Raw genomic sequence first — 27,052 nt, forward strand, 5'->3', positions numbered from 1 at the left:
ACCTCCACCCCGCTCCCGGCGCTTCGCCATCGGCCGCCCTGATCTCCTCTTTTTTTTTTTTTTTCCCCTTTTTTCCTTACCCCCCCCTTCCACCCCTTCGCTTTGCCATTCATTTCTGCGGGCCCCCCTTATTTATTTATTTCTGCGCCTCGCTTATTTATTTATTTATGGCAAAGAGGCGGCTAACAAGTAGCTGGAAGCACTGGCCAATATTTAACTAAGATGGCTGGCCATCAGGTCCCTTTTGTTTGCTTGCAAATTAATCATCCAGCGCGCAGTCGGCGCCAGGGTAGATTTATCACACACAGAAGGGGGAATGAGGCGGCCGAAGGGAGACAAAGACTGTTCGCACCTTCCCGCTTTTGATCTTAGATTAGTGCAGCCTCCCTTCATAATACGAGTCTCCAGGGGGCTTCGTCGGGGAGGTCACTCGGAACTGGCGGAAGTTTGCACGCCATTAGCCAGACGCTGAAATTGGAAATCATAAGCGGCAAACGTTTTTATTTTCCTCCGCGGGTGGGTGCGGAGCGCGGCGCAAGGTGCGGGGGGCAAGCGCGGAGGGAAGCAGCGACTCCGGCCTCTGCCGCGGCGCCGGGGGCGAGCACCGGCGGGGCGGGCGCGGGGGTCGGGGCGCGGCGGGGCTGGGAGCGGCTGCGCTTGTCCTGCGGGAGCCCGCGGGCACCTCCTGGTTCCCGAGAGAAAACGGCGGCCCGGTTGGGGCAAATTGCGGTAAACTTCTTGAAGCCTCCGGGCGTTTGTTGTGGGCTCTGGTAAAGGGAAAGGCATAAGGGTTTGGGGGTTCCCACCGCGGCAGCGGCTGGAGGCAGGAGCCCGAGAACTGGTTCCGAGCAGAGCTTGGAAAGACTCGCTCCCTTCCTTGGTAACTAGCTGCAACAGCCCAGCCGAGCGCTGCGCGGATAGCCAAGCTCTTGGCTTCATGAAAAACATCAGACTTCCCCCCCCGCCCGCCCTTCGTCTTTTCCCCCCCATCTTCTTTGAACGCATTACTCCCGCTTCCTTTCCTCCCTCCTCCTCTTTTCTCCATCCGCCCCCACCCCCGACCAAAGGGGAGATATTTTGGTGAACGCAAAGCGATCCTAGACGCTGGTTACTACAGGGACTTCACCAAGCTGGCGCCAAGCGCTCTTAACCATGTGCGTCAAAAATGCAATGTTAGAAGAGCTAATCACTTTAGAGGTTCCGCTCCCATCTGCGCGCAGCCAGCGCCGAGCCCCCGCGCTGCCCGCTCCGCTCCCGGAGGATTATCTTCCCCTCTTTACAGCAGGATTGGGGGGGGGGGGTGGGAGTGTCAGGAGATCCCCCAGGACACACCCCCCCCCTCCCGGGGAGGGAGGGGGGTGCTGATTCGGCACGTCCCAGCGCTGGGCCACCCCGCCCGACCCACGCGTGGGCGCCCCGTGCCCCGCATGCCCACGGTGCCCATCACACGGGAAGCCCCGTCTCGCTGCCCTGCACTGTCACTCCCCCAGGAACATGTCTCCCCAGAAAATTCCCAGGCGGATCCCGCCCGGCTCTTCCCTCTCCGTGGGGCCGGCTCGGACCCACGCGTGATGCCTTCCCGGGGGGGTTAGCTGGCTCCATGCGAGCTCGGGTACGGGGGCACCCGAGCATGGCCCCCCCGGCCCGGCGCTGCCCCGGCCCGGGCGCAGGGAAAGCCGCACTTCCCGTCTCCTCCCCGCGCACCTCATGGAAGAGGAGGGGTGTGAGAGCGTAACCCTCTCGGCGCCGGTGCCAGCCCAGCGGCCTTAATCCTCAGCGCCAAAGAAAGAAAGAAAAAAAGAATAATAATTTTTTAAAATCCCGTTTTCCAGCCGCCCCCCCTTCTCCCTTTTAGCAGCCGCCGGGCCCGGGGCTGAGCCGAGCGCGGCCCCTGCCCGCCCCGCCGCAGCCTGCGGCCGCCCATAACAATAATAACGGCGGCTGCGGCCGGGGGGGCAGCCGGAGCCGAGCCCGGAGCTGGGGGGAGACCGGCCGAGCCACCCCCCGGGCCGGCACCCACCCCCCGGGGCTCGCCCCCAGATTTGCGGGGGGAAGGAAAGCGCCCGGCCCCCGGCCTGGAGGTCCTGTCTCGGTTAAAGAAAGCAGATTTCCCGAGGGGGGGGAGAACAGAGGGGGGCAGCGGGAGGAAGGGGGGGGGTGATACCGGGACCGGGGGCAGCCGCGACGCGGCGGGGATGGGCGTCCGGCGCGGCGGGCCCCGCGGCCGCCCGAGGTGGGTCCGGAGCTCCGGGGCGGGGGGGGGGTGGGGGGTGTGCGCACCCGGGGTCCCCCCAGCTGCGGGCCGGGAAGCGGCTGCCGGGGCAGAACTCGCAGGGTGCGGTGCGGCGGGGGGGGGCACCCAGAGCCGGACCCCCCCACCACGCGTGGAGCCCCCCGCCCCGCTCCCGGCGCGCCCTCGCCGCCTCCCCAGCGCTGCCGGCAGCCGCTGCTTCGGAAGGTCCTACCGGGGCAGGCGGCTGGAAGAGAGCGCCCTGGAAATGCCCAGCCTGCCATCGCGGTGGGGCCGCGGGAGGCCGGGGGGCGAGGCGGCCCCCAGCACCCCCCCTTAGAGGCGGGTGCTCCCGGCCGCCCTCCCCGGCGCTGCCTGCTCCCTCCCCTCTGATCATGTTGACATATTCACACGGGCTGGAGTACTAGTGATGCTTTGCTGCAGCGTTACAGTTTCCGACACCTTCTTTTTATAACTCGGCTCTGTCCCCCTTCCACTCGACCTGTCAGAACCACGCCTATGGAGCCACACAATTGGTCCGAAAGCGTCAAAGAGCCAATCAAGGAGGCTCCAGCTCCCTTGTAACCCACAACACATCCATACAATCTGGTGCACGCAGAGCACAGACTCACAGGGAATTCTCAGAGCTGAGAGGCTCCTTCTCCCTCTCTCTCTTTCTCTTTTCCTCTCTTTCTCCCCCCCCTTTTCTCTTCTTTTCCCTTTCCCTCTCTCTTTCTCCTTTGCTGGAGCGCTGCTGGAGAGGAGACAAGAGTGTAATTCTTCCAGTTTTTTTTTTTTTTTTTATCAGAGTGAAAGAGAAAGAGAGGGGAAAAAAATTTTAAAAAGAAAAGGAGGAGGGTGAAAGGAAGAAGAGATCCTGATGGAAATCAGGGCACCCTGACCAGCTCCTGCTTGGAGAGGGGGGAAGGCGAGGCGGAAACGAGATTTCCCTACAAGTTTTTGCTGCTGAAGGTTGCTCAGGAGCCTTCCTCGGTCGGCGAGGGGGGGTGGGTTTGTTTGCTTCTTTCTGCTTTCCCTCCCTTCCCAGCCTCTGCTCTGCAGCCTGACCGTACGGAGGAAAGGTGGAGGGGTGGGGGGGAGGGGGGGGGGAGAGCCAGCCACCCAAAAAGAAAACCCAGCTTCGAGCCGTCAGCCTCTGCCACGAAAGAAGAGAAGGGAGATCGAGACTAAGAGAAAAAAGAAGAAGAAAAAAAAGGATCTCGGCTTGTCCAGCCCTTCTGCGGCAACAGGAGCAGACAGCGAACCCGGTGGATTTTTTTTTTTTTCCCTTCTCCGGCGTTTCTTTTCCAGCGCAAGGACTTCCACTCAGGAAAAAAAAAACAAAACCGAAAACCTGCAGAGACTGAACACAAAAAAAAAGCAAGACTAATAATGAACAATCCTGTTAACCCGCTGTCCCGAGGGCTGGGGATGTGCCCCGGCTCGGGAAGTTGTAGGCTGTAGAAGTTCTGCCTCTCCCCCCATGTACTGTGCTGTCTAGAGCTTGTTTCCCCCCACCCTATTTTTTTGGTGCTTTATTGCTGTTATTGTTATTATCTTAATTTTTCTTCTTCATGATGTGCTGTTAGAAACCACTCCGGGACTACTCCAGCAGTAGGAAGACCAAGGAGTGGAGTGGATGAATATACCGATGAGAGATCCAGTAATCCCTGGGACAAGCATGGCTTATCATCCTTTTTTACCTCACCGGGCACCGGACTTTGCCATGAGCGCTGTGTTGGGACATCAGCCTCCCTTCTTTCCGGCTCTGGCTTTGCCTCCCAACGGGGCGGCTGCCCTTTCCCTTCCCGGGGCTCTGGCTAAACCCATCATGGATCAGTTAGTGGGGGCTGCAGAGACTGGTATCCCCTTTTCTTCCCTGGGTCACCAGGCAGCAGCCCATCTGAGGCCTTTAAAAACTCTGGAGCCAGAAGAAGAGGTGGAAGATGATCCGAAAGTGCATCTGGAAGCCAAAGAGCTTTGGGAGCAATTCCATAAAAGAGGCACGGAGATGGTGATTACCAAATCGGGAAGGTAGGTGTGGGTCGGGGGTTCGTGGCTTTTTTTCTTTTCCCCCCTCTCCACCGCCCCTCAGTCTCCGCACCCCACCTGGCTGCTCCCCGAGCAAGGCTCTTTGGCCGACAAACTCCTCCATAAAGCTCCTTTCACCTGGAGTTATGGAAAGTTTTTAGGCAGCTGAAGATCCGAGCCCATCTCGGGCTCAGCCACTGAACCACGACCCGGCCCTGCTCAGCGTGAGCGGGTGCAGGGGGCGAGAGGGTCCCTTCATGGTTCAGTAGCTTAATACTTTCTGGAGAAGCCTGGTAGCAGAAAGAAAAGAATTTGGGGTTGGAAAAGGAGCTGGCCTGATTTCAGCCTTGCTCCACGTAGTTTTGCTTCCTTAGGAAAGAGAAGGGGGAATAAAGGAAAAATTATTTGGAGCAGCGGGTGAGGCAGGAGCTGCAGGAGGGCACATAGGCTCGGTTTATCAGTTGCTTCTCTTGTGCCTCTCAGCTGGCATCTAGGCGTGCATTTATGCTGACTAATTATATCTAGAAATGCACAAAAAGCTGACAAAAATACCCGGCGGTCCTGCGGCCGCCGCTGTAGTGGCAGGGAAGGGTTTGCAGCTCCGCGCTGCATGTCCCTGTGTTTCTATAACCTTCACGTGGGAATGAATGAACATACACGGCGCGTCCACGCTCGGCATTTCTGCTTTTTATAGGTTTACCCATCTGCAGTCCCTCTCTATATTCGCTGCTCATTGACATCTGTGCTCTTTTACAACTCTACCTATCGCTGTGATGACACGTAGGGATAAAACCCCCTTCGCACCCGGGTGTTTTTTCGAAGGGACTCTCTTAGAAACCTCCCAAACAATTCGCATGTAATTTGCCAGGAGAATTACTCGAGGAAGCCACTCCTGAAAAATCTTCTTAGATGGCCTTCAGCTGCCTTGCTGGAGCTTCACCTACTTGCAGAGCACCAGTTGCAGGCTACAAGCTCAGGAAAAAAAAAACAAACTAAGAGCAGCAAGGAGGAAAAAAAAAAATCCCCTCGCCCATTTTACTGCTTTCCCGAAGTTTTCTCTGCTAATTGTGGTCAAAAGTTTTTGCGCAAAAGCCTCGCCGAGCATTAAGCGCTCTTACATGTTGCAAAGTCATGTGTTTCCTTTTAAGTTGAGATTGCTGAATGCCAACCGCTCGATATAATAAACAGCAAATTTGTGGTATCCTGTTGCAGTTTCGAGCTGGACTTGGGAGCGGAGGGGAGCGGGGTTTGCAGGGAACCCTTTGCACCAGTGGGTTGTCACCGGGAGGCTGCAGCGCTGGGAAAGCCACGGCAGCCACCCTTGCCCTCACTGGAGGTTGGGATTTTTTTTTCCCCTCCTCTGCAAAGTGAAAAACTTCCCGTCTTCTCTCTTCGTCGATGCAGTGGGTTAGAATAACGCAGAGTATTTATTTTATCGGGGCGCGATCTGTTCCCATTTCTTTGTTTAGCAGGCGAAAAAAGGAAAATAATGAGAGATCCGAGAGCCCCAAAGGAGGCTTTGCTGTTCAGGAATGGCAGAGGGTAGGCGCCTGCTGATTTCGAGGGAACACGTACCTCTCCCATCCCAGGGACCATTTTCTCCTGAAACTTTGAAGCGTTTGAGAAACCTTTTCGCTGAGGGCGGGGGGAAGCCTTTTTGCTGTGGGGTCACACACGACTTTTCTGCTTCTGAGAGCTGAAGCGATTGTTTGGTGGACACGCTAGCGAGATTCAGGAGCTTATTGAAACGCTGTAATTAATTTTATTTTCTTGTCGTCTTGTCTTTTCTTTACCCTCCCCCCCCCCCCCCCCCCCCCCGCCTCTGCCCATAGGAGAATGTTTCCTCCATTTAAAGTGAGATGCACTGGACTGGATAAAAAGGCCAAGTACATTTTATTGATGGATATTGTGGCGGCTGATGATTGTAGGTACAAATTCCATAATTCCCGGTGGATGGTAGCCGGTAAAGCTGACCCTGAAATGCCAAAGAGAATGTACATCCACCCGGACAGCCCGGCCACCGGCGAACAATGGATGTCCAAAGTCGTCACCTTTCACAAGCTGAAGCTCACCAACAACATCTCTGACAAGCACGGATTTGTGAGTGCCTTTTACACTTTCCTTTGCCCCCCCTTTTCCCTCCCTCGCTGCCTGGCCGGAGCGGTGGGTCCCGGCGGGGGGGACCGGCCCGGGAGCGCAGCGGCGGCTGGGCTGTGTCCGTGTCCGCAGCCCCGGCTGGCAGCTCCTGCGGGCGGCCTAAAAGCAGGGAAAAAGGGGGAAAAAAAAGGTGTTTACACCCCCCTCCCCTCACACCAGGGATGTGCCTCTGTCCGGTTTATAGGATTCCTTGATTTTTTTCTGTTGCTGAGGGCAGGATTAAACGCTGGAGTTTATTCTGTAACCTCTCCGTGCCATTCAGCATTAACTTTGGAGATATTTTTCCAGCACAGCGCAACTCGATATTTCTCAGAGCTGTGGTGACTTTATATATCTATATATTTTTTTCATAAAGTCGATCAGACTTTTTAAGCATAGGAAAATGATATGCATATGTGTATAAAGGGCTTAAAGGCCTAAGTACGTAAACATTTAAATATATATTAATCTGGATAATGTAAAGCAAGCTGGAGTGAAAATAAACAGGGACCAAAATCAGAGGTCAAGTTGCCCATTCATGTCTATCCACTCCTTTACATTTACTGGGTGTGCAGAGATAAAAACTTACCCTAAGAGTGAGATCAAACAAACCTGCTGATAAGTGCTCTGATGATCCTTGCCATTTCTTTCTATTCCTGGGAAAGCCTCCACCTCGGAGCCGGGGGCTGCTGGTGGTGGCCGCGGTCGGGGGATCTCTAATGTGCCGAAGATTGCATTTGCTGGCTGTGATTTGATTAGACGATACATTTTTGCCTTTCGCAGAAGGCCTTAAGTGGATTGGGGCAAGCAATTAGACCTAGCCAAGGCTCTCGTGGTGGTGTTGCTATTGTAGCTGCTGCTGCTTCTTTATTTTATTTATTTTTTTTTACGTTGAAATCAAAAGACTGCGGCCGGAGCCCAAACAGCTTCACCCCCTCTTCTAGGAGAGCTCTGCTGGGATTTTACCCCCCTCCCTCCCCTCCGCGAGGGCCAGCGGAGAGCCTAACCCCGGCGAGCCGGAGCTGTCAGTGCTTTTTGTTGGATGCTGCAAGGCGTGTGCGTGTGTTTGGAGTGTGCTCGGCGGGGAGGAGGAGTGAGGGGAGGAAGGAGAGAGGGGAAGGCAAATTAGGAGGAGAAAGTGCCGATGGCTGGGGGAAGTGCGAGGCGGGGGGTGCTGCTCCAGCTGACCGTCTTCTTCCCCCTTCTGCCCTCTCTGCTGCCGGCCGCTGCCCCCCCACCCCCTTCCCCAGACCATTTTAAACTCCATGCACAAGTACCAGCCCCGCTTCCACATCGTCCGAGCCAACGATATCCTCAAGCTTCCCTACAGCACGTTCAGGACCTACGTTTTCCCGGAGACTGAATTCATCGCAGTGACCGCATACCAGAATGATAAGGTAAGGAGATTAAGAAAGGATTTGTTTTACGTGTTTTGGCTTTTAAGAGAGCTTTTACTCTGCATTGTTCCCTTAAAAATCACGAAGCCCATCCCGCTTCTCTCTCTCTTTCCTCCCCTCCTCGTCTTTCCCCCCAAATCTCCTTGATCCAACTTCGGGAAGGCGCCGAGGGAGGGGGTCGGGCACTCTCCTAATACCGACCTCGGGGAAGACAATTAAAAGGGAGGTCTGGGGAGGGGGGGGGGGGTGCTGTTTAGTTTTTTTTTTTCTCTCCCCAGTGTGGGGAAAAGGATAGGATGGGGTGGGGATCGCTGCTTTCAGTGTGGATTTAATCTAAGGCGCATCAGGGGAAAAAAAAAAAAAAAAAGAATCGGCTCCGTGTGTCGAAAGACAGAGGGGGGAGAGCAGCGGGGCTGGAGATTTTGTAATTCTTCCTGGCCTTTGTGCTGTTTTAGCTCCTTTAACAGCAATTGGCAATAAGGCTGGAGCGCACGTCTGGTTCCTATTATTATTATATTATGATATTTTTTTTTGCATCCTGCAGTGTTTTATTATTTTTTGTGGTGCAGAAATATGCTCTGATCAGAGAGGGGTATCTCGCTTGAATTTAGCTGGAAGGTCTGAAAGAGCCAGTGTGAGAAAGTTTTGCAGCGCTGCAGACGCTGCCTTCCCATTTCTGCTGGTTTATTGTCGCTCGCGACGAAGGTGGTATATTCGGGAGAGTGGCAAATGGCGAATTTACGATAATTAAGTTAAGTGGAAGGAAGCGAAAGAGCCAGAAAAGGAGCTTTGATTTTTTTTTCCGTCTATAACTTGGGACTTGGCGTGCGTGTGCGTTAAGCGCAGAGGGTCGGGATGTGCAGCGCCCGCTCGCTGCGGCTTCCCCGGGCCGCTCTCTGCCCCCTCACACCCTTCACTGTTAAAAATTAAGGGGTGAAAAGGAGGGGGTCTGCACCCTTCTGCCCTCGGTTTCCATAAAGCCGCTTCTCCCTCGGGGCTCGGGCTATTTTCTCCTCTTTCTGCGGGCGGGCGGCTTGCGAGGAAACGGAAAGAAAATGCGTGTACAGAGAGTAGACTTTGCTTTGGGACTTATCAGCAGGGCTGTTGGCCCCGGTCTATCAGCTGGGGCCGGCTTGGTTGAAGGACAGAAATGAGCATATTTGTCTGATTGCCATGAAATCGCCTGGGAAGCGGCGTGCGGGAGCGGCGGGAGCCCTCGGCTCCGGCACTGCGGGGGCCGGCGGGTCAGGAGCCACGGCCGGGACCACCGGGATTCACAATCCTGCTGCTGCTTAGCAGTGGGTTTTCCTGCTCTTTGCTAATCCCGTGTGTGCGGTGGAGGGGGGTAACTCGGGAGCCGGGGTCGGTCCTGCCCGGCACTCAGCCTTTCGGGGTCCTGCTCTCCTCTCAAATTGGAGGGTTGCGGCGCTTCCAGCCCGGTCCAGGACCGGGAGCGGAGCGGTGGGCAGGCGGCATCCCCGTCCCCGCATCCCGTTATAGCGAGGGGAGTCCCCGGTCGGGCTTAGAATCTGCCTCCGCGCATCGTCCGCGCAGGCACAGGGAGCTGCAGGGTGCCCTGCACCCCCCCATCCCTCCCCGCCATTCCCTGCGATAACCTGAATCCCGAGGAAACCCCCAAACATTCACCCAAAAAACTTACATCCCCTCCCCGCAAAAATATATCAACTGGCTCCTGGCACCCCCGGCGCCCCAACGCACACGCGGAGCATAATGCGATTATATGAAGTATTTTATTATAGCAAGGAGGTGGGCATGATTCCTTTGCGGTTTAATTACGGTATTTAAAGAGTTTTAAGCGCGGGCATAACTTGCATGGATCGCATTGCATGGCTAAATTAATTCCGATGCGGTGGCAGCAACATGGGGCTCTGTCGTTGTCACCACAGCCTGGGTCACCGGCCAGCCCGGCTGGGGGATTGGGTGCGAGCTGCCTCCAAACCGGCTTGGGAAAACACAGAGATTCACCCCAAAACCAGAGAGCTTTGCCCTCTGCCCTCTCCCGCTCCTGCCGAGGTCCTGCCTGCGCTGGGGGAACTGAGGAGAGGGTTTTTTTGCTGTTGTTTTTTAATACAAAATCTCCTTATTCCTGCCCCAACCCCCTGCCTTTTTTTTTTTCCTCTCCATCCTATAGATCACTCAATTAAAAATTGACAACAACCCCTTTGCCAAAGGTTTTCGAGACACCGGGAATGGAAGGAGGGAAAAAAGGTGAGTCTGACAAGATTATATATAGGTGCCTTGTTTGATTTTCGTGGGTAAAGCTCAGCACATGAGCAGAGGTCAAAATCACCTCGCCTTGCCTCCAAACCACGCTTCCCCCTGCCAAAATTCGTAAGGATCTTGCCGTTAATGACACCAAACTGATTGTATGAGAATTCTTTCCTGCTTTCCACATTTATTTTTCACATTGCAGGGCCTGGCTGGCCAAAGGGGTGTTGGTGCATTAAGTAAATATCACCGAGGAAGAAGTTTCCCTTAAAATTTTGAGAGGAATATTACATTAGAGTGTGTATCTGGGACGGGAAAAGGGAGCAGTGAGGGCAGACCTGATCGCTGGTTGCATCTCCTCTGGCATTTTCCCGGGGACCGTATCAAAAAGACTGAAGTGAGGAGGAGAAACTTGTAAATAAACTGTTTTGACAGAGATGTCTTGTGAATATGGAAGTAATTAATGTGAATATGGAAGTAATTAATGATAGAAGATGCTTTATTTTTTCCAAAAGCAGCAGGACACAGTTTGTGCCCCAGGTAGACAGATGGACAGAACTCGTTTTAATGGGACTCAAGATTTTTATTTTTAATATTGGAGAAAACAGAGCAAGGGATGATTTTTTTTCCGTTGATGGGGGATATGTCTTTGTTTTGTTTTGTTACAGCAGACAGGATATTTTAGCCATTTGCACTCAGGTTTAGATAATGAATAAATATCTCTGTTCCTCTTTTTTTAACAAAAAAAAAAAAAAAAAAGAGGGGGGAATGTAATGTAAAACAAGAGGCCTTTCTCCCTGCCCAGCATACACACACACACACACGCCAGTTCCTCTTGTCCGTCAGTGTGAAAATAAAGCCAGAGCTGGAGCCACAGGACGGAAATGATTTCTAATTTCTCTCTAAATATAAATAGATTTTTACTCCGGGTTAATTGTTGGTGAAAAGATTACATAAAGTGCCTAACAAAATAACCACTTCCTAGCAATCTTAGCAACCATTAAGATTGCTCATATCTCTGGAACATCCTTGCGTTTTAAAAGCTAATCTCCAGGGAATGCTTCCCTCTCCCTCTGCCTCTTGTCTTTAATATCTGCCCTTGCTGAGGAGCTGCTCAGCGCTTCCAAGAAATCTCCTCTCATTAGCAGCCAAGTCCTGCCTGCGAGGAACGCCTTCCCCTCCTCGAGAGGACCTTGGCCTTTAATTCCCCTGCCCCAGTCATCCCCAAACAGGGACTCCAGAAGGGGTTGGGGAAGGGATGGGGGGTCCTGGGGGGGTGCTGGGGTCCGCTCGCCCAGCGGGTGCGTGTGCCCGCAGGAAGCAGCTGACCCTGCAGTCCATGCGGGTGTATGATGAGAGGCAGAAGAAGGAAAACCCCACTTCGGATGAGTCGTCCAACGAGCAGACGGCCTTCAAGTGCTTCGCCCAGTCCTCCTGCCCTGCCGTGCCCGCCGTAGGCACCTCCAGCCTCAAAGGTGAGAGCTGCGGCCCCAGAAACCGCTGGGGCCCCCCGGGGAGAGCCTGGGTGCCTGCTCCATGGGGGGACGGATCCCGGCCTGCACCGCTGCACCCTGGCACCGACATGCCTGCCTGCCTGCCTTCCTCTTTCTTTACTGTTTTCTCTCTACTCTCTTCTCTCGCCCCTTTCTCTTCTTTATATCTTTTCTTTCCTCCCTCTCTCTGTCCTTCTTGCTCTCTTTCCTTCTTTCCTTCTTTCCTTCTTTCCTTCTTTCCTTCTTTCCTTCTTTCCTTCTTTCCTTCTTTCCTTCTTTCCTTCTTTCCTTCTTTCCTTCTTTCCTTCTTTCCTTCTTTCCTTCTTTCCTTCTTTCCTTCTTTCCTTCTTTCCTTCTTTCCTTCTTTCCTTCTTTCCTTCTTTCCTCCTTGCTTTCTTGCTTTTCCTTTCTTTTTATCTTTCCCTCTCCCCCTCTTTTCCTCTCTCATCCTCTCTGCTCTCCTAACTCTTTCTCTCACTCTCTCCCTCTCCCCCCGGCCTCCCTCTCCCACTGCACGTTCATTCCTCCCTTCCTTGGTTCAGGAAGGAGCCAGCTCCAAGTCAAGGGAGCAAAGACAGACCACGGGGCAAAAGTTCAAAACTGGAGTCACTCCATTAATATTCCTCTCTGAATCTGTTATTAGAGGAAGGATCTTTCCCCTGGATACAGTCCCGAACTTTGTTATAGAAAAGTCACCCTCGATTTCTCTCCATGCGGGGTTGGGAGCTGTCTGCAGCTCTCTCACAAGTATTAATCCATCCAGGGGCGGGAAGTGCAGGAGGAGGAGGAAACAACCTCTTTTTTTGTTGTTGCTTTACTCGTTTGTTTAAAGTCCTGCCGAGCTGAGGGGAGGGGAGCTGGGAGGGGACCCGAAAAGCAAACCAGAGCTTCGCACCTGGGGCGCTGAAATTAGGAGATGAAGTGCAGAGGAATCCAGCGAAGCCGTGCATGCGTTTGGGGAGGAGGAGAAGGGGGGGTCCAGGGGGTGATGGAGGCGGGTGGGGGTGTGTGTGCACTCAAAGTTCGCCCGTTGAAAGGGCTGAAAACTTTGGAAAAGTTCTTAGGAGACACATCCCCAAGGCCCTCCAACCTTGCCGGCAGGACGCTGCTGTCCTGGCCGCTCTGCCGCGGCCGGGGGGGCTCCCGGGGGCTCCCCGCTACCCCGGGCAGCCCCGGGGGGGCGGTTCGCTCCTCCGGGCCACCGCGTTGTTTCTCAGCCGGTTTTGCTGCGCTGTGGAAAGCTCGGGTTGGCTTGGATGGGATGGGCGGTGGGAGCCGGGAGGCGTATTTATTTATACAATAATAAAAAAAAAAGGAAGTATTTACATTTAAATCTCTGGCCGACCAGGAAGCCTCTCTGCCCCCTCTCCCAGCCCCGCGGGGGTTTAGGGACGTGCAGTGCCGGATCCCAGCCCGGGGCTCCCCTTTGTCTTGCAGATCTCTGCCCCAGCGAGGGAGACAGCGATGCAGACAGCAAAGACGATCCCTTGCTAGAAGCCAACGAGTCGGGTAAAATCAGCACGACCACCGCCACCACCCCAGCGCCGGCCAGCTCCGCCGCGGCCGCGGGAGACGACCCCCGGGAGAAGGGGGGCAGCCCCTCCAAAAGCCACTTTTTCCCCAGTGACTCGGCTGGGAGTCGGAGCCGAGAGAGGACGGAGAAAGCTCCTCCCGACTCCCGGCACAGCCCGGCTACTATCTCTTCCAGCACCCGGGGGGGAAGTTTGAGCGGCGAGGAACTGAAAAGTCCCCTCAGGGATGGCCCCAAAGTAGACGAGAACCGGCTGCTGGGCAAAGAGCCCTTCGCCCCCCTCACGGTGCAGACCGACAGCACGGCCCACCTGAGCCAGGGACACTTGCAAAACCTCGGCTTCCCCCCGGCCCTGGCCGGCCAGCAGTTCTTCAACCCGCTGGGGAACGGGCACCCGCTGCTGCTGCACCCCGGGCAGTTCGCCATGGGGGGGGCTTTCTCCGGCATGGCCGCGGGTATGGGGCCACTGCTCGCCACCGTCTCTGGGGCATCCGCCGGTGTCTCGGGACTGGACAACACGGTCATGGCCACAGCGGCGGCCCAGGGACTCTCGGGAGCATCGGCGGCTGCTTTGCCTTTCCATCTGCAGCAGCACGTCCTGGCTTCTCAGGTACAGCAGCCCCCGCTCCGTCCCGGGGTGGGGGGGGGCAGTGGGGCACCCCCTTTAGTTTCCCCCTGTGGGTTCCCCCCACCCCCCAGCTCTCTCTGCAGGGGCGGGCACTGGGTCTGGGGGAAAGCCTCGGGGGTGTGTGGGATGGCCCAGCTTGACCTCCCGGAGCTCTGCCACCCGCCCCGCTGTCCTCTAGCTCCTGTGCTCCCTGGGACACTGTGCCGGGGCCAGGCCTCTGCTTCCCCCCCAACTCCCCGGGGGGGCTTGGCCGGCTCCCCGGGCAGCCCCAGCGAGCAGCTCCAGGGTGGGGGGGCAAGTCCCAGCCTGCGGAGCGGAGCCGCTGTCGGGGCGGGGGGAGATGCCCCCGGCTATACCTGCGGGGAGAGAACGTTTCCCCAAGGGAAAGAAAATCTCCCCGTGGAGGAAGAGGAGGAGGGTGGGGAGTGAGACATCACGGCCCTTATCTTATTTCTCCCCTTCCCCTGTCTTGGGCCATGACCCCCCTGGTGGGGTGGGGGCCGTGCAGGGCAGAGCCTCGTCAGGGGCTGCCTCGGGGGGGTCCGGGTGGTTTTGGCCTCGGCACCGGGAGGAAGGGTCTTCATCCCCTCCCGTGGGCAGCAGCGGCTCGGCTGCTGTCAGCTCTCCCACTGGCGTGTGCATGGGGGCTGCTGGTGTGGGGGTGCCGGGGAGCATCCCCCGAGGGGGGCTGTGCAGGCCGGTAACCCTTTCCTTTCTCTCTCCTCCCCTCCCGCAGGGCCTGGCCATGTCTCCCTTCGGCAGCCTCTTCCCCTACCCCTACACCTACATGGCGGCGGCGGCCGCCGCCTCCAGCGCCGCCTCCAGCTCGGTGCACCGGCACCCCTTCCTCAACGCCGTGCGGCCGCGGCTCCGCTACAGCCCCTACCCGCTGCCCGTGCCCCTGCCCGATGGCAGCAGCCTCCTCACCACCGCCCTGCCCGGCCTGGCCGCCGGCTCCGGCGAGGGCAAAGCGGGGGGGTTGACCACTAGCCCCGGTTCCGTGCCCCTGGACTCTGCCTCGGACCTCACCAGCCGCTCGTCCACCCTCTCCTCCGGCTCCGTCTCCCTTTCCCCTAAACTGGGCGCAGACAAAGAGGCGGCCACCAGCGAACTGCAAAACATCCAGCGCCTGGTCAGTGGGCTCGACCCCAAGCAGGACAGATCCCGCAGTGGCTCCCCGTAACCCCCCGGCCTCCGGGAGCGCATTTCAAATCAGTCTCGCAGTGCACTTTGTTTGAAAGAAACCACATCCTCCACCCGCGAGTTGTTCTTTTTTTTGTTTTTACCCCCCCTCTTTTATTTTGTTCTTTCTTCCCCTTTCTATTTTTTAAAATACAAAATCCCCCGGCGTTGTGTGCGCGCTTATCAACAGAAAGGTATCTGGCGAAGCAGGGGGGTGAGGGTAGGGAGAGGGTCGGGGATGGGGGAGCGGAGCCGGGGTGGGAGCGCTGGGTCGGAGGCTGCTCGCAGGGAGCAGGCTGGCCCGGCCGGGTCACCGGCGGGGTTGTGGCATCCTCATTTTTTTTTTTTTTTTTTTTTAAACTGTGTAAAAAAAACACAACAGAAAAAAAAAAAGGAAAAAAAAACACCTAAAAGTAAAAATAAAAAAAAAATTCAAACAAATGTATGAATAAAAGTTAAGTAAGAGAAGTGATTTTTTTTCTTTCGAAAGAAAAGTGTGTAAGTAACTCGCATATCGGTTCTTCAACAGTTGTTTCCTGGGCGGGTTGTCAACGACAACCCCCTTAGTCGATATTAAGGGAAGCTGTGTGTTTAAAATATTATTGTGATGTCTGAGAGCCAGTCGGTGGCTTTTTTTGCATGTTGCATAGTAGTCTGCTTTTTTGGGGGGGGTTATTTTTTTATTTCGGTGGGGTTTTGTCGTTTATTTTTAATGCTTGTTTCAAATCCCAGGGAAAAAATTATTATAATAATAATAATAAAAACAAAATTAAGACCCTCGTCCCTCTACCTTAAACATCCTCCTTGTAGCAACAACAATAAGAATTGTAGTTGGAAAGAAAAAAAAAGTGAATTTATTTTATCTAAAAACCTCTGTAGCTTGACTGTAGGTTTATCACAGCTTTCCCTCTTTAATTGTATATGCAATAACAAGGTTTAAACGTACTGAGAAGAAGCAAAGAGCGGACACTATTATTAAAACAAAGTATTTATGTAATTATTTGATAACTCTTGTAAATACGTGGAATATGAATACTCAAAATTAAACTTTAATTTATTGACATTGTACATATCTCTGTAAATACGGCTGCAGCTGTCTTTTTTTTTCCCCCTTCTGTTTTTATTTTTAGTCGTTTTCATTTCAAGTTCGTAATTCCTTTAAACATACACCCCGACCCAGAGGAGAAACTCCCCCGTTTCTGAGGGCTCACTTTTTAAATCGGAGTTCAGCCCAGAAAATCCTGACCTCGTCCTTTTGTAAAGGAGCCGAATGCAAAAGGCAAAGCAGAAATTAAAAAAAAAAAAGGGTAATCAAAGACCTTTTTAAAAAAATAAGAGAGAAAAAGCAATGTGCCATGGTAGTTTTTAATCCTCCATTTCTTCGGTGTTCAAAAGTGCTACTTTCCGTATAAAATGTCCACAACAACAAAATTACATACGTTAATTCACGACAACAGGCTTCTCCAGTGGCTTGAGAGAAAAAAAAGATGAAGATTCTAGGATTTTTCTTTACTTTGTATTATTTTTTTCCCCATTTCCTTGGTGTGTCAAAAAAACCCAACCCCACGATGGAGTTTTACTACTGTGCTTATTGTTGTCTTTGTTCGGGTGAGTGCGTATTTTCTTGGCTTGAAAGTCAGGTGCTCAGAGCTGGTTCAAAGAAAAAAAAAATATGAAGGTATATTTTGTGTTATATAAATGTTGAGAAGTTCTTGATTTTTTTTTTTCCTGTAATTTTTTTTTTCCCTTTTAAAAAAGTCACTGAAGTTTCAATAAATTTTTATTGAAATGTCTTGGGCGTACTGTGAAATGCCTTCACCCCAACCCTCCCGAAAGTGCCTGGGAGGATGGAGGGGTTGAAAGATATATATCCCTCCTCTGCCTTTCTCCTCCACCCCTCCTCCCCTTCCCAATATTAAGATATTTCTCCTGGAAGGAGCTAGTATGAACCAGTCAGGATGGTGTCGTTTGAATGGTTGGTGGGGAAGTAGGAGTTTTTAAGCGAGCTGTTTAATGTACCTTTTCTGTCTTCATCCCTCTCGCTTTTAAAGTCGAGCCAGAGGCTACTAAGTCACCTCTTTTAACGGAACGATATTAAGTGGCGTTTGAAAAGTTAATGAGAAAGGCTCAGCTATGCTTTTATCTGTCATAAATTAATAACGCAAAAGTGAAGAATTAGAGAATAGATCGGTTAAATTTTAATGCAGAGCCCTCCTCCAAAGTTTCCAGGTAAAGGGCTCAGGAGTTGATGGGGTTGCTGGGCTCGTTTTCCCTCCCGTCTGGGCAGAGGAATTGGCTTTTCCAGTTAGTTATCACCTGGAAATACATAGGTTTGTGGGTTGGTTTTTTTTTTCCCTCCCTTGGAATCGCCTCTTCTAGCCCTTGGGCTGATGATATGTTGAGATTAAGCTAGAAAATGGCTGAAACGAGGAGAGGCATCCAGGCTGCAGGCTGGACCAGTGGCCTGGGAGGTCACTGAGAAGATAACTGAGGAGAACTGGCAGCCCCTGCCTGTACTTTTGCCAGTCCATGAGCACATCCTTTAGCAGAACATATATATTTCTCCTTGGTAAAGAGATATTTTTCCCCCTCTCCCTTCAACAGTTAGCGGCCCGTATATTGGAAAGTGATTCATCCTCCGCCAGTAATAAATATTACAAGGATGTACTTCCAGCCTGTATCCTGTTTTATACTCTGCCTGCCCCTCGGCCCGCGGCCCCGGCTCCTGCGGCGCCGCGATAAAGGAAGGTTCAGTGGGTAAAAGTGGCCACAAAGCTTTTTTCCCCCCGATTTTTTAACAAATCCCCAGCGGGACCCCCCCCCAATGCACATCAAACCCTACTCAAGTCCCCTTCGTGGGAGGACGGGACCCTTCCCATTTCAGCTTGGGGTGTGGGTGTGTGTATTTTAAACACATGGTGCGGGTGGGAGCTGGGGCTGCTCCGGGGGGGTTACCCGGCCCCGGGGCGGGGGTTACCCAACCTCGGGGGGGAGCAGAACGCTGCCAGCTCCTCCGGGTGGTAAAACCATCCTTTGCTACGCCGTTCGACTTTCTACTGAGCTCTGGCCTTAGGGGCAAGGCAGAGGCACCTTCCTGTGTGTTACAGACACCCCCCCCCCAGCCCCTCCCTCTCATTTATTTGGCTTCAGGAATGAGGGGGGAACCTCTCTTTTTTTCCCCCCTCCCCAGCTGCTGGTCCCCCAAATCTCTCTTACAGACGGAGAGCGGTTATGGTCTCTGTGTGGGGGACATTTTCGTAGTCGGCGAGAAAATTCGCTGCTGATCTTTAGAGGAAAGCAAATACTCCCCCTGACCCCCTACCCCACCCGCCTCCCTTTCCTGCCGGCCCAGGAGTCCGGTAGCCGCTCCGCAGGCCAGGCGGGCACCGGCAGCCCCGGGGCGCCGCAAAACCGGAGTCACGATTTATTTATTTTCTAAGGCTGAGGGTGCAGCCTGATTGATTTAACCGCCCCCCCCCTCCTCTTCCATGGGCCTAATGCTGACCTCCCCTTCTCCATGCCCTTGCAAGAAATCCGTGTACCTCAGGTGTAACTCTGACTTGCAAATGGCTTTATCTCTTGTGTATCTTATTTGTATATAGTAACGTTAATGAGTAACTCTTGTGGCGCTTGTGGATGGAGGTAAACAGCGAGCAATCTCTCTGGATTATCCTGTCTATTACTCACCTGGCGCCTGTCTTGATATCCTCAATGGTTTTATGGCTGATGCAGGCGACCCGGCGCTGGGTGTGTGTGTGGGGGGGGGGGTTGTCCGGCGGCGGGGGGGTCCTGCGGGGCGCCGGCGCCATCTCCCGGGCAGCCCGAGCAGTGCGGGGCGGCCCCCGAGGGGACCCCCGGCCCGTGGGAGAGGGGCACGGCACCCACCGGGAGGGTGGCTCTGGGTTGGGGGTGTGAGCCAGCACCCCCCCTCCCCCCCCCCCCCCCCCCCCCCCCCCCCCCGCTACCCCAGACCCCCGGCCGGGAAGCGTGGTGCAGCTCGCCTCCGGCTTTCCTAGGAGCAGAGCTGGTTTTTACTCGCGGGAGGTTTAGTCCCGAGTCCAAAGTCTCTGGGAAAGCGGGAGCAGGAGCGCGGGGCTGGGGCAGCACCGCCAGCCATGGTGGGGGGGGAAACAAACACACCGGAGCCGCTGCAGCCCGAGGCGGGGGGGACACCAACACCCCCGCGCGGCCCGGCGGTGCGGCCGCCCGCCGCCGCCGTCCTGCCGGCCCACTCGGCCCACGCTCCGCTATTAGTTAATTATTGATTGATTACAAGTGAAAATTTATGACCCTCTCCCCCCCGCCCCCCCGGCGCCCGCCTCCCGGCCCCCTCGCACGCACACACGCTCCTGCCCTCTGCAAACACTCCGAGGGAGGGAGGCGGGTTGTTGTTTTTGGCCTTGACAGCTTCCAGGAATATGAAATATTTAAGCCCTTCGGTCGATCTCCCGTACCCTGGCCGCCCCCCCCCTCCTTTTTTTAAAAAAAAATTTTTTTCCTTTTTTCCCCCCCTTTCATGTCCCGGCTCGGGGGGTCCCGCGGCGGCCGGGCCCCCTCCCCGCACAGAGCCGGCGTGCGGGCTCGGAGCACGCCAGGCCTCGCAGATCAAAGGAACCTCTTCGGCCTCCGCACAAGGGAAGACGGAAAAAAAAAAAAAAAAAAAGGTTGATTTCTTTAACGATTGTTCGTAAAAGTCTTGGAAGCAGGGACCATTCTGCCTCCTCCCTCGCCCCGGGCTGCAGGAGTGCACCGGGAACCGATTTGGGGAAGGCAGAGAGAGGGCTCGGGAGAAAGGAAGGGGAAGGAAAAAATAAAGGGAAAAGAAAGAGTAGTTGCTTGAAATTTAGCTGCCGTGTGTCTGCAGGAGTGCGTACATCCCACCGTCCGGGGTGGGAGCCCGAGCCACGGGGTCTGCGCGTACCGGGGGGGCAGCGGGGCCCGGGCCGCCCTCGGACGTGCGCCCCCAAAAACGCCCCCGTAAGAGCGGGGCCAAAGCGGAGCCCAAGCGCCTTAGTGTGGCCGTGGGTGTGCGGGGGTGGGGGGGGGGGGGGCAGACGGGGCGCACCCCTCTGCTCCTGCAGCGGGGGCTTTACTCCTGCTGCCGGGAAGCCCGGTCCGAGGGTCCGGTAACGCGCTGCTCCACGCACGGACACGCACTGCCCTGGCCAGGGCTGGGAGATGGACGGACGGACGGACGGATAGACGGACGGATCGGTTGTTTGTTGTCTCGGGAGGGGAAAATGGTCTGATGTGGCGATTGCCCTTAGGCGCTGGTGCTTGACCCGGCGGAGGCGAGCAGCCGTGGCACCCTGCGGAGCCCGCCCCGCTCCTCTCTGCCCGCCGGTCCCTGTCACCGCGGCCCCGGGGGGGCAGCGGGGGCAGCCGGCCGGGCGGATCCGTGCTGGAGGCGCCGCGACGGCGGGGCTGGGGTGAGCTTGGGGAGGGGGAAATGAGCAGGGAAAAACCCTCCCTCCTTCGGTACCTACAGCCGCTCCTTGCAAAGAAACCCCCGTCCCCAGGGGCACTGTGGCACCCCCGAGCCCTCAACCCCTTACACACCGTACACACACACCAGGAGAGCAAATAGCCCCGCACAGGGACATTCCAGCCCGTGTAGCTGGAGGTTCGCATCGCGTTATCTCCCTGACCCGCCGACCTCCCCCCGCGGCCAGCCCCTCCGTGCACCCATCTCCCGAGCACTGCAAGAGCGGCCCTTTACACCTGAACCCATTGGACTGCGAGCGGAGAGAAAAAGCCAACGGCTCCCAGGGAGCCAGCTCTGGAGGTGATGCATGGGGTTGGTTTGGGGTTTTTGTTGTATTTTTTTAAATTTTTTTCCCAGCCAGCCCCAAACTTCCCACGTGCTTCTCCTCAAACCCCGCATTATTAGTGAACAATTAAGGCGTGTAAAAACACGGCAAGGCGAAGCCCTTTAGCTTGAAGTGGCCGTTCAAGGGCGCAGCTCCTCGCCCCGACGCGGAGGGGCTGCCGCGGGTGCCCCCCGCCCGCTGCGCGCAGGGGGAGCCCCGAGGCCGGGCCGGCTTTGCGAGCAGCGGCCGGAGCACCGGGGCTCTGCAGGGCTGGGGAGCTGCGCCCTCCTCATCTACCATCGCTCCTCCTTGGGAGCTCAGCCCGCAACCGCCCCGCAGACACCACCTTTGGGTTTTCCCTTTTGTAATCCACCTCTTCTAAAAATTATTATTCTTTTTAAAAATGATTTTATTATTCTGGAGAAAATACTTTTTTTTAAAACGCTCTCAGCCGAAACGGAGTTCGACCTCTAGCGCAGGTAACCATAATTCCTGCTGAATTTCACGTTGGTCTCACTAAACTCAACTCAGCTTCCCTTCATTCCCCCGAATAAAGCCCTTCCTAGAGAAGACATTGGAAAAAAAAAAAAAAAAAAGCCAAGACTGATGGCAAGCGGGCTGGGCTGTGCCGAGCCCGACCCGACCGCACGGACACCGCGACCCCCTCCCCTCCCGGGGCAGCCCCTCTCTACCTCCGGCTTCTCTCCTTTCCGAAGTACTTTCGAGCTTTATTTCCTTGCAAGCCGCCAAAGCGTCACTGACAAAATAAAGTTAACAAGGAAATTAGCTCGACAGAAAAAGACAGTGGTGCTTTTCCCCCAGACCTGCTCCTTCCAGTGAAGGTATGGGCAGAGCGGCTCCGGGGAAGGGGGGGACCGGCCGAGGAGGGTGAGGGGGGGTTCGAGTTGGGGCATCCCACCGACTGGACTGAAGGATCGTTGAAATAAGGAGCCTTTCTTGGGGCAGGAGGAGGCGGCAGGGAGGGAGCTGGAAGGGTTTGCTCCAAGCTTTTGTGCAAAACGTGGAGTCCCGTTGCTGGTCCCTCCGCGAGAAAGGGGGTCCCCGCCGCAGCCCCCCGCCATCGCGCTGCCCCATCGCGCTCCTTGGGAAATTCGTCGCCGCGGTCTTTTGACAGGATTATTTCCCTTCTGCCCTGCAACTTTTCCTAAACTCTCTCGCATTTATTTTTTCACAGGTTTCTTGAAAATTACTTTTTTGTCAGCTTTCCCTTGCTGTCCATTCGGGGCCTTCCCGTGGATTTTTGAGGGGCGCTTTGTAACTCCTCCACTGTGCTGAGTCCTATTTCATCCGGTTTTCATTTTTCCCGACTCCGAGCTAAAAACCAAAGAAAAAAAAAAATCCTAAACCTTAAATACAAATGTAAGACAGGTCAGAAGGCTCCCCCGCCCGCTTGCTGGAGCGGGTGGGGGTAGGGGCTACCCCTAGGAAAAGTGAAAAGCTTGTTTTAATGGGCGGTCATTGCTAAATCTCACCTTAGGGCCAAAACGACTCGCGACCCATTGCCCTCCTTACGATGTATTTATTTGTCTCAGTGGCACCAGCCGTCAGTCATTAGTGGGGGGGTTAACCCGAGAGCCGCACCACGGGGGTGATGGTGGTCTTGTGGCTTTTTGGTTTGTTTTAAATATGATTTCTCCACAGGAACCTGCCCAGAAGCGGAGGAATAACCTGTCCCGGGAGGGCTCCCTGGTGAAACACGGCGGGGGAACACGCGTGGGAGAGCAGCGAGCGACGACCCCGCGGAAAACGCGGCTGTTTCGGTCTGAGAAAGCGGGGCTTTGGTTGGCACCCCGAAGGGTTTGCTCCCGGGAAAAGCGGCGGCTTGGGCCAGCAGAGACTTTCTTTAATGAACCTGCCGATTTTTTCCAATTTTCTTAACAATTATGAGGGGAAGAGAAACACGACAAAGAAGCCCGACTGCAAGCGCAGCCGCCGGAGCTCGGGGGCAGCCGGGCGAGCTGCGCCGTCCCCGGCACGGAGCGGCCGGCGGGGACCGGAGGGTGCAGCCGGGCAGCAGCTCCCGACACCCGAACTCCACCGGCCGTGTTTACATGCTCGCATTTCTGCCCTTACAGACATACCGTGTGCACAGCTCCAGAGCCTCTCCGTAACTGTATCTTTATTTAGATATAGCTCTTTCCATACAGAAGCGCTAAGCAGTTTATATATTTCAAACGTTTATATAGTTCAAATACATATGTGTCGTTATGTAAAGGTAATGCGAAGAGATGAGGCTGTGCGCGCATTCCTTTCGCTTCCCGTAAGACGTACGCGGTGTGGGACACCGGGCACGCTGTGTCCCGGCCCCCGCAGCCCGCACACAAGCCCCGCCGGCTCCGGCCCCGGCTTCCCGAGGCTCCGTCCCGCCTGGCCGAGCACAGCCATGCTCTCAGGCTGGGCTCGGGAGGCTCTAACTGCTGTGTTTGGTGTCAGCTTTGCATTATCTTCGCTATCGCGTGTCCTGGGTAAATTCAGCTCTGCAAACAGCAGCTCGCCGAGCAGCCCCGGCCTCTCTCGCCACCCCCGGGGGCAGCTTTGGGGGTCCCTGCCTCTCGCCCCTCGAGGAGCGGGGAGCATGCGGGAGCCTCCCCGCTCGGCTGCCGGCCCGGAGCTCCGGTGCTTGTGTTCACACCCCTTTTACAACCGGGCTCTCTGGTTTGGTCCCTCTGCCAAATATTTAACTGGGGGCGGGGTGGGGAAGAGAAATAAAACATACATTTAATCTTCCTTTTTCCTTAACCCGGCATCCCGCGGCTCCAAATTTCTGCTGCCAGGAGGACGGACCGACGGTGAGCGGGTGCTTCCCCTGCGCCCGGCTTGTCCCCGAGTGCGGCCCCGGCTGACTCCGGGCAGAGCAGGGCAGGGAGGGTGCTCCCTCCTCGCCCCACGTCTCGTACCGTCCTGAAATCCCGACATAGCGAAAGAATGAAATTAGGGAATCATGAAACCACGGCAGCAAGCAGGACCTGGGTACCCCGTGCCAGCAGCCCGCATGTTTAGGAGGAGGAGAGGAGGGTGCCTTGCTGCTGGGGGTGGCCCCCGCGGCCGGGGTCGCCGGGGCCGTTCCCGAGGCCGGGTGGCGGCACTAAGCCGCTCCTCGAGTGCCACCTCGTGGGGACAGCCGGGCAGCACGGGCAGGGCTCGGCTCCGGGGACCCCCCTCAAGCCGGCCGGTCCCCTCCCGGGAAGCGTTTCCCCAAGGCTGGAGGGGAAGCGGGGCGGCGGGGGGGGGGGGTGGGTGCAGGGGATCCGCAAGTGCCTGGGCATGAGAAAGGCTGAGGATGCGATTATCAGAATTAAAAAGGAAAATAGATGGATTGAAAGTGTTTCTTCTTCAGAGTCTGAGCAAGAAATCCTACATGCCCACCCTCCTCCTGTTCACTTATAATCGAGGTGGGGTGGGGGGGGGGGGGCGGGCGGCTGAGAGCATGTGTGCAAGGCTGCCATCGACACCAATGTGACAGCTCCTGGTGACTTCAGTGGACTCCAAATGAGAAACCCAGTGCTGGGCATTCATAGGGCAGTGGCATCAGGCCAGGTGTTTTTGTAGGAAACCTCCCAAAGTTTTACAGGTGTGTGTAGCTGCGCTCAGAGCAGGCAGGCTCTTAAAATGCCCCAGCTGCACCGGTTTGCATGGCACAAGGCCCGCTTTGCTTTGTTTCCTGGGGCTTCTGTTGCCCTCCCTCACATATCCACATGTGCTGAGCTATTTTGCTTCCATGTGTTCATGTTTTCTCATATGCTAGCCTCACCACTTGCTCACTCATACACACAAAACTAGTCTTTTTATGTTTTGTTTCATAGTTATCTTCATGCTCTTCCTCTTTATCTCACACTGTTTGCTCTCTCTTACACACACATGCAGATATTCATAAGCAGTTTGTCTTATTATATCCCAATTTCTGTCTTCTGTCTCCTCCCTCATTACAAAACTATTCTGCACCAGAAACTACCATTTTGCATGAAACGCTTCACTCCAGGCCAGGGATCATCTTGCCTTGGTGGAACCGAGGGGCACTAAAATGTGAGAACAAGGATGTAAAAGCAGGAAGACATGCATCAAAGTTCAGGGTAAACAATGGGAATGATATTGATTGCCTTTTAATGTGCAGTGGTCACACAATGGGGAAGAAAACCTTCCCAGGGAAAAAAAAAAAAAGACACTTGCCTCACTTAAGAACTGGTAGCAGACACATATGTCAGTGAAACTTCTGGGGACTTTATCCCGGGGCTCCTGTAGGGAAGTGGCCTTCCAGGTCCAGCGGAGCTTTCAAATAAAGTGCTGTCCTACTTTCTAACTGTCTCTGATGAATGATGAGAAATGCCCATTGTCTCTGCCCGGCTGGTGCACACTCTCATTAGGGCCCCTGAATTGTGTGTGTGCATGTCGGCGTCGGAGCTGTTTGGCAGGGAGGAACGGGCAGGGTTTCTGCGAAAGGTAATTCCTGGGCTCCAGCGGCCTGAAAGGTTTCTGAAGGAAACTCTTGGCATCTCAATGCTTCCAGGAGTGGTGGGTAGGGGAGACAGGATGGTGGTTGTGCAACTGCATCGCAAATGTTTAGTGAGGCTGCATGAGCAGAGCTGTGGGGGAATCCACAACTACCAGGGCAGCGATTTCGCTGGGAAGAGAAGCATTAATTTGAGATCTATCAAAGTAACCTCCCTTCATTCCTTGGGTATTGGGTTCTGATCCACATTGACAAGGGTTAGGTAATCTGGAAAACAGCCCCCCTGCCTTTCCTTAACGAGTTATCGCAAGTCCAAATCACTTTGTTTTCAATGAGGATGGTGTAACACACAAGAAAAAGTGTCAGGCAATATGAAGGCACAGCTGTTCTTTCCACTTGGGTAGCTGCTATCAGTTTGAATAATGGATATTCTGTTCAGCTCCTTTGAGGGGAACTTCGGGTCTCCAGCTCCTTGCTAAGAGGAGACACGCTGATTTATCATTTATTTATTGGATTATAACCCTGTTTTATGGATAATCAATTGCTGCTTTTTTGGCTTCCTCTTAAATCACATCACCCCGGTGCAATCAAGGGGTGAGACCACTCCAAGTGCACAGAGGTTTCCCTTCAAAACGTATTTCCATCAGATTTTTAGGTGTTAATATGAGCAACCGATGGAAGAAATAACAGCCTGGGTCTGATTTGACCACGTATTCTGGGGTTGGGCAAGCACCCTCGTGCCCCTGCCCTGAGGACACAGTGATGGAGGGTGATGTTTTCTAACGCACTTTCATGGCTTGGGGTCCTCGGTGCTTTCTGCAGCTCTCCTCTGAGCACTGTGCACATCAGGCTCACCCCGCTCTCTTGTGCTGAAATGAGCTGTGACAGAAATAATACCCATTTTTGGGACCAAACCCTGTTTCTCACAGAAATATAGATTGGGGGGATGCTCTGTCAGCTCAGACAACAAGGGCTTTGAAGGCTGCCCTTTATTCCTAGCACATCACTTGAACACCCCCCCCAAATACCTCCCCACCCTTGAGCGGGACCCCACATCTCTCCGGTTATGGGCTAGCACAAAGTTTCACCTCAGGGCCCCACACTGTAGTGCCAGCATCTCTGTGAGGCCTCACGGTGCTGCCCCTCATGCTGCAGACCTCGGGCTTCGCACCAGTGCAAACCATTACCCAGCTGGAGCAGAAGGAACCAGCTGCAATTGATGGAGTTAAAATTAAGGTGTGAACTTGTTGCAAGGAGGAAGAGGGACCTGAGTCTTTATAAGCTTGGCTCAGGCTAAGGTAGGGTCTTTTCTAAAAGGCTGTGGTGTTAAAGGAGGTGTGAGGTGGGAGAGGCTGTTGAGAGGACCTGCGGTGGCTGCAATGGGGAGCTCTGGATTCACTCTGGAGGTAGGAGGCTGCGTGGGAGTGATGGGGACTTGGTGTAGGCGTGGTGGTGGAAATGGTTGATGTGTAGTTTCTTTGCTGTCCTTGAGAGCTATGAGGTGGGTGTCTTGTTGGAGGAGTCCTGCTGTGTTGGCTGGGCCTTCCCTGTGGCTCAGAGGGCTCCAGGGGCTCGGTACTTCTGGTTTCTGCTTCTGTGGGGGCTGAGCAGAGAAGCAAGCAATATGTTTTATATGGAGAAGTGTGGAGGAGAAAGGTGCTCTGTGCAAACCTGCAGTTTGTGTGTGTGAAAACCTGAAGGGAGTGGTGGTGGGGGAGCTGGTAGAGGCTCCTTGTGGTGCTGCTTCTCCTCCCTGGGCTGCTGGATGGCCCAAGTCCTTCAGCTGATACAGGATCTCCTGGGCTCCATCTCATGGCTGTGAGTGCCAGTCAGGCAAAGTGTTAAAGATGAGAAGGGGGTCCAGGTTTTCCATGGTGCCTGTGCAAATATCTAGCTGCTTCCCTTCCCTGTTGGGGC

The 27,052-nt window shown here is 54.9% G+C and overlaps 1 protein-coding gene and 1 long non-coding RNA gene across 3 annotated transcripts; one reads left to right on the top strand and one right to left on the bottom strand.

Moving 5' to 3' along the window:
* Positions 1–474: 474 nt before the first annotated feature.
* Positions 475–2,652, bottom strand: LOC137670204 (uncharacterized). Its single transcript, XR_011049221.1, has 3 exons — positions 2,466–2,652; positions 1,705–1,772; positions 475–767 (listed from the first exon to the last, which is right to left on the bottom strand). It is a non-coding gene; the product is annotated as an uncharacterized lncRNA (long non-coding RNA).
* A 670-nt stretch (positions 2,653–3,322) lies between these two features.
* TBX3 (T-box transcription factor 3) lies at positions 3,323–15,076 on the top strand. Of its 2 annotated transcripts, none has more exons than XM_068412314.1 (7): positions 3,323–4,264; positions 6,094–6,361; positions 7,648–7,794; positions 9,947–10,023; positions 11,341–11,498; positions 12,954–13,657; positions 14,412–15,076. In XM_068412314.1, the coding sequence occupies exons 1-7, from the start codon at positions 3,870–3,872 to the stop codon at positions 14,856–14,858; spliced, it is 2,196 nt and encodes a 731-aa protein (XP_068268415.1). In that variant the 5' UTR covers positions 3,323–3,869; the 3' UTR covers positions 14,859–15,076. The 2 variants fall into 2 exon arrangements, with proteins under 2 accessions (XP_068268415.1, XP_068268416.1); XM_068412315.1 differs by lacking the exon at positions 3,323–4,264 and adding an exon at positions 5,498–5,803.
* The last annotated feature ends 11,976 nt before the right edge of the window (positions 15,077–27,052 follow it).

This window comes from Nyctibius grandis, chromosome 14, assembly GCF_013368605.1.
Source record: "Nyctibius grandis isolate bNycGra1 chromosome 14, bNycGra1.pri, whole genome shotgun sequence".
Lineage (NCBI taxonomy): Eukaryota > Metazoa > Chordata > Aves > Nyctibiiformes > Nyctibiidae > Nyctibius > Nyctibius grandis.